General features: G+C 47.9%; 1 protein-coding gene across 11 annotated transcripts in view; it reads right to left on the reverse strand.

Moving 5' to 3' along the window:
- LOC137426452 (ribosomal protein S6 kinase delta-1) overlaps positions 1-4,480 on the reverse strand; it is a 100,310-nt gene extending 95,830 nt beyond the window's left edge. For 3 of the 11 annotated variants that reach the window (XM_078779410.1, XM_078779411.1, XM_078779408.1), the window contains exon 1: positions 4,029-4,246. In XM_078779410.1, coding sequence (XP_078635536.1) covers positions 4,029-4,127 — 99 coding nt within the window. In that variant the 5' untranslated portion in view covers positions 4,128-4,246. Of the gene's footprint in view, positions 1-4,028 lie in introns of all 11 variants that reach the window. The other 8 variants (XM_078779413.1, XM_078779414.1, XM_078779409.1 and 5 more) reach the window with 7 other exon arrangements.
- Between the last annotated feature and the right edge of the window lie 2,382 nt (positions 4,481-6,862).

Consider the following 6,862-nt stretch of genomic DNA (forward strand, 5'->3'; position numbering starts at 1 on the left):
GGAATCCATCATCGCTTCTGATATTAAATCCTTCTCCAATGACTTGATCTCGGATCGTCTTTGGATTCAGACCAGGTCACACTACTCTGGACATGCTGCTTCTGCTGTCTCAACAATGGATGGAGCTCCTCAATGCCAAACAGGAAATTAGAGCTGTCTCCCTCAACATATCACGTGCCTTTGATACGGTCTGGCACCCAGCTCTGCTCACCAAACTCTCCTCCTATGGTATCCATGGAAATCTCCACTCATGGCTTGCGGACTTCCTCTCTGGTCGTAGTCACCGTGTGGCCCTGAATCGATTTCTCTCATCTCCCCCTTCCTGTTCAGGCTGGAGTTCCACAAGGCAGGGTTCTGGGCCCTGTGCTTTTTCTGGTCTTCATCAATGATCTCTCTGACACTCTGGAAAATCCTATCTCTTTGCTGATGACTCCACTCTCTGCCGCTCCATATCTCAGCCCTCATATCGGCAGGCAGCAGCCTCTTCACTCTCTGCAGACCTGGACAAAATCACAAACTGGTCAAACAAGTGGAACATGTCTTTCAATCCTGACAAATCTCACACTCTCACTTTGTCTCTCCGTAAAGACCGTCTGGACAACCCTCCCATCTACTTTCTGAACAATCCTCTTGAAGAAGTTCTGTCACTCAAGCTTTTGGGTCTCACTATCTGCCATGATCTTTCCTGGGAAAACCACATTTCCAAGCTGGCCTCCAAAGCCAGTCACTGACTAGGCGTCCTCCGTCGTGCAAAGTCCTTCCTTAGCACACCTGAGCTCCTCCCCACATACAAGGCTTTCATCGGCAGCTTGATGGAGTACTGCTCTCCCCTCTGGGCTGGTGCTCCTGCCTCACACCTAGCTCATCTTCACGCGGTTTAAACCAAAGCTTTCAGAATCATTGGAATCTCCCTTGATTAAGCCGAATCTGGGGGCCTTTCTCTCTTTCACCGCAGGCACGTTGGTGCTCTTTCTGTCTTCTACCGACTCCTCTTCGGCCTTGCTCCCCCAGCTCTCTCTGGGCTATGTCCCTCAAATATTCCTGCAGGACACAAAAGATATGCCAGCAACCCTCTTCTGGTGAAACTGCCAAAATCAAGACTCTCTGCTCACCTTCACTCCTTCATTCCTCTTTTCTCCCACCTCGAGAACAAACTCCCACACTCTCTTCAATCCCTCTCATCCCTCCAGTTCTTTAAAACAGCTGTTCACCACCATCTCTTATCTTCCCCCATCAAAAACCTTGATCTTTTCTACCCCCGTTAAAACACCCCAAATCCACCTCTTTCAATCTCTGACTTCTTTCCTGAAATCCTTAATAGTGTTCATTTGCTATACAGTGCGTATCAAAAAAAAGGTAATCCGAATTCAAGGGGTTAATATGCAAAGGTTATTTATTTTGACAATTTACATGTGGTTTACTAATTAAGAGGAGATCCTCAGCTTTCCATTGATACCTTCCACGCATCATTGCTGTCACACATGACCGAGTACATGTTCATTGAAAATGACAAGTTCAAATCGCATTTTTACAGGTTTGGCTAATCGATGCAAAATGAACGTCAGATGTGAACTTTTCTCAGGAATGATTGGCCTTTATGCACCCACACCTTCAACATGTTCACCTCCCCTTTGAACACAAAGCTCACAGCGGCGGAGCATGCCCTGAATTGCTCGTCTCACCATAGCCGGGTCATTGCGCAAAGCATCCACTTCATGTCGAATACGGCCCTGCAATTCGTCAAGATCACGGGGAGGAGTTACGAACACCTTGTTCTTTAAATGTCCACAAAGGAAATAATCACATGGTGTGAGGTCAGGTGATCTTGGCGGCCATTCCACTGCATGGTTGAGTGCTATGACTCGGTCTCCAAAGAGTTCCCTCAGTCGATCTCGGACAGCGATAAGACGATGTGCTGGAGCACCGTCTTTGGCCCACCAGAGATATCTGAAGACACCACGAACCTGTCGCTCAAAGTTCTCCTCCAGCTGCGGTAAAACTTCATCATTGATCATCTGCAGATACCTGTTACCATTGACATTCCTTTGAAAGAAAAATGGTCCGATCACCTGACCACTTCCACAAAGTCCCAACCAAACAGTCCACTTTTGTCGATTCATGTTGGTTTCAAAATTAAATTCCGGGGGTTGTCCTGTCGGTGCATATTCAAGAACATTATGGGTATTGACCTTGCTGTCCATGGCGAAAGCAGCTTCGTCGCCGATAATGAGATACTGCAGGAAATTGACATCTGCTTCGCAACGTGTTGTCAACCATCTGGCAAGCACCAGCCTTCTGGCAAAATCCCCTGGCGTAAGTTGATGCCGGATGTGAATCCGATATGGATGTTAGTGGAGGTCCAGTCTTGTGATTCGATTGAATGTTGCCGAAGGCAATCCCGTCCAATTTCGTCTTGCGCTGGTATCCCTAGGATGCTCCAAAACTTGCTGCCTTACTGCTGCAATGTTCATTTCCGATCGCCCAGTGCGCCTCCTACCAGAATTCTCCTTGTTGCGGTTGAGGCTAGTGCCATGCTCTTGGTATTTTCTAACATTCGCCCAGATGGTTTTGGCTGCTGGAAGCTCTCGTTCTGGGAAACGTTCCCTGAACGCATCACGAGTTCGCTGCAAACTTCCAGTTTGGTGAAAGGTTGTAACCACAAAGGTCTGCTGTTCAGTCGTAAGTTAAACCATCTTTTCAATGACTCAGACTGTCTCTAAACCCATACACCCATACATACATACAATACCCATCTTAAACAAAGGATGACGCAACCGACGATTACCAGACCAGCTTAACAATTTTACATAATCAACTTGGCAGTCGACAAGTAATGCGTCCATTTAAAACTGACTTGCACCGATTAGCCAAACTTGTAAAAATGCGATTTGAACTTGTCATTTTCAATGAACATGTACTCGGTCATGTGTGACAGCAATGATGCATGGAAGGTATCAATGGAAAGGTGAGGGTCTCCTCATAATTGGTAAACCACATGTAAATTGTCAAACTAAATAACCTTTGCATATTAACCCCTTGAAATCGGATAACCTTTTTTTGATACGCATGTATACCGTGTACCCTGTCCATCGCCATCCCCACCTCCCCTGCCACGGACCCGACCCTCTCTCTTCCACAGATCTACCAATGTCCCTGTTCACTACTGTTGTTGTGCTTGTATGTGTTCCTCTCTCCCCCTCTTGTCTCCCGCTCCCTTTATTTATTGTATGTTTTATGGGTCCGTACATGTTTTAATGTGTAATGCGTTATAGCTCTTACACGAGCCTTGACTCTGTATACAAAAAAAACCAGACACACACAAACGTAGACACACACAAACACACACACACAGAAACACACCTGCCCCCACACACACACACACACACCTGCCCACACACACACACACACACACACAAACACACCTGCCCACACACACACACAAACACACCTGCCCACACACACACACAAACACACCTGCCCACACACACACACAAACCACACCGGCCCACACACACACAAACACACCTGCCGACACACACACACAAACACACCTGCTCACACACACACACACACCTGCCCACACACACACAAACACAACTGCACACACACAAACACACCTGGACAACTGGAGACACACACACACACCTGCACACACACAAACACACCTGCCGACACACACACACAAACACACCTGCTCTCTCTCTCACACACACACACACACACACACACACACACACACACACACACACACACACACACACCTGCCCACACACACACAAACACAACTGCACACACACAAACACACCTGGACAACTGGAGACACACACACACACCTGCACACACACACACGCACACCCAACACTACCAAACCCGGCAAAACTGCCGAGGCCTAGTTGGTGCAGCGTGCGCACCAGGCTCGCCTAGCCTGTCCGACCGGAGCACGCTGAACCGAGGCCCGACGGATGGTGGTAACAAGTTCGGGTGCATGCGGAAATGCTCGCGTGTTCCGAATCGCACACGTCACTCACACGAGCCGTGACCCGGTACACCGTGTAGCCCCTGCGGTGCTTCTCCGGGTGACTGACCGTGTAAAAGCGCGCGAATTTCCCCGCAGCCGTGTCCGGCATCGTGCGGGACCGAAGCGTTACATTACATGGCCGCCGTGGATCGCAGAGCGGCGGCGAAGAAGGAACAAAGCAAAGCACCTTCCGGCTCCGGAACCTCGTCACCGTCACCGTGTATTCAAATGCGGCACCGAATTGTTATCTTTGTTGTTCTGAACACCAATGTCGTCATTAATACGTCATTCCTCATCGATTTGTTTGTCATCCGCAGCGCTTTCCATGGCGCGCAACGCAAACACGGACTGAGCATGAACCCTGATGCATGCAGAGAGGGAGAGGGAGAGGGAGAGCATCGTGTCACGAATGTTGAGCCAAAGTTCCACATTAGCTCTTGTTCACTCTCAATCCCTTTGGTTAAAGCAGGAGACGGGGGACGGGACGAGTGAGGAGGAGGGAGGGAGGAGGCTTGTGGGAGGGAGAGGAGGGAGGGAGGGGAGGGAGGGAGGGGAGGGTCGCAATCACTTATCAATATGCGTGTGTGTGTTTGTTTGTGTGTGTTTGTTTGTGTGTGTTTCTTTGTATGTGTGTGTGTGTGTGGGCAGGTGTGTTTGTGTGTGTGTGGGCAGGTGTGTTTGTGTGTGTGTGGGCAGGTGTGTTTGTGTGTGTGTGGGCAGGTGTGTTTGTGTGTGTGGGGGCAGGTGTGTTTGTGTGTGTGTGGGCAGGTGTGTTTGTGTATGTGTGTGTGTGTGTGTTTATGTGTGTGTGTGTGTGTGTGTGTGTGTGTGTGTGTGTGTGTGTTTTGTCTGTTTGGGTGTGTGTGTGTGTGTGTGTGTGTGTGTGTGTGTGTGTGTGTGTGTGTGTGTGTGTGTTTTGTCTGTTTGGGTGTGTGTGTGTGTGTGTGTGTGTGTGTGTGTGTGTGTGTGTGTGTGTGTGTGTGTGTGTGTGTGTGTGTGTGGACAGGTGTGTTTGTGTGTGTGTGTGTGTGTGTGTGGACAGGTGTGTTTGTTTGTGTTTGTGTGTGTGTGTGTGTGTGTGTGTGTGTGTGTGTGTGTGTGTGTGTGTGTGTGTGTGTGTGTGTGTGTGTGTGTGTGTGTGTGTCCGGGCTGTAACTTTGTTGCCATTTGAGTTTTGTCATCAAATTTTCAACAAAGCTTTATTATGATAAAATGGAGAAGAAAAATTAATAATTTTGTCATTAAATGTCGAAATGTTAAATGTCAGCATCACCGAAAATGAGCAATTTTCATCTAATTCACCTGAAATTTAAATTTACCATTTGAGTTTTATCATCAAATTTTCACCGAAGCTTTATTATGAGAATATCGAGAAGGCAAATTAATAATTTGGTCAAAAGGTCAAAGGTCAGCATCACATAAAATCGTGAATTTTCAACGGATTGACCTGAAATTTTAAGAATTTGCTTTTTGGGTCACAGAATTGGTTAACCAATCAAAATGTAGATGCTGATTTTTTTGTAGATCAAAAGGTCAAAGGTCAATGCTTCATAAAATCATCAATTTCCATTTTTTTTTTCGCTCACCTGGAACGAAGTTCATGGGAGCTTACGCGATGGCACGTCGTCCGTCCGTCAGTCCGTCCATCAGCTCGTCAGTCCGTCCGTCCATCCGTCCGTCAGTCCGTCCGTCTGTCCATCCGTCCGTCCGTCTGTCCATCCGTCAGTCCGTCTGTCCATCTGTATGTCCGTCAGTCCGTCAGTCCGTCCGTCAGCTCGTCAGTCCGTCCGTCCATCCGTCCGTCCGTCAGTCCGTCTGTCCATCCGTCAGTCCGTCTGTCCATCTGTATGTCCGTCAGTCAGTCCGTCTGTTCGTTCGTCTGTCCGTCTGTCCGTCCGTCAGTCCGTCCATCCGTCAGTCCGTCTGTCCATCTGTATGTCCGTCAGTCCGTCCGTCAGTCCGTCTGTTCGTTCGTCCATCTGTCCATCCATCAGTCCGCCCGTCCGTCAGTCCATCCATCTGTCCGTCCGTCAGTCCATCAGTCCGTCCGTCAGTCCGTCTGTCCATCTGTATGTCCATCTGTATGTCCGTCAGCCCGTCCGTCAGTCCGTCTGTTCGTTCGTCCATCTGTCCATCCATCAGTCCGTCCGTCCGTCAGTCCATCCATCTGTCCGTCCGTCAGTCCATCAGTCCGTCCGTCAGCTCGTCTGTCCGTCCGTCCATAAATACTTGAAACTTATTCTCCGAAACCGCTGATGGGATTGCGACCAAATTTGGCACAAATGATCATTGTTGTGTTTCGACTAAAGTTTGTTCATGGCATTAAAAAAAATCGGGGTTTCAGGGGGTTTACCGGGGTCAAAGTGGATCCAGGTTTGACCCCCCAAAATAGACATTTGCTTTCTTCTCTGCAACTACACACACTATTTCTATGAAACTTTACCACAACCTTTATCACCCACGATGTATCAATGTTTGTTCAAGGCTTTAGAAAAAATGGGTCTGAAGAGGGGTTGTAGTTGGGGGTGTCTGCATGTTGCACATTATAGGGTTTCTCCCCAAAATAGGTATTTTTTTTGTTTGTTTGTTTGTTTAACGTATTATGATTATGTTAGTATGATTGTACATGCTGCCTTGTCTTCTAGCAACCATTGATATTGGTTTAAAATACCTTTAGTCGGTGCAGTTTGCTGTTTATTCTACCAGGTGAGCACCAGGGGTATTGCCCCTATGTTTACGATTACAGTGGTTTATTTTATTTAAATTATAATATTTAAGATCCACCTGGCGTTCCTTCTCCAGCAGTAGAAGGTCCTCATTTGAGAGCTCCTCCCGGTACGAGTC

The sequence above is a fragment of the Myxine glutinosa genome, chromosome 5, assembly GCF_964187855.1.
Source record: "Myxine glutinosa chromosome 5, kmMyxGlut1.1, whole genome shotgun sequence".
NCBI classification, from domain to species: domain Eukaryota; kingdom Metazoa; phylum Chordata; class Myxini; order Myxiniformes; family Myxinidae; genus Myxine; species Myxine glutinosa.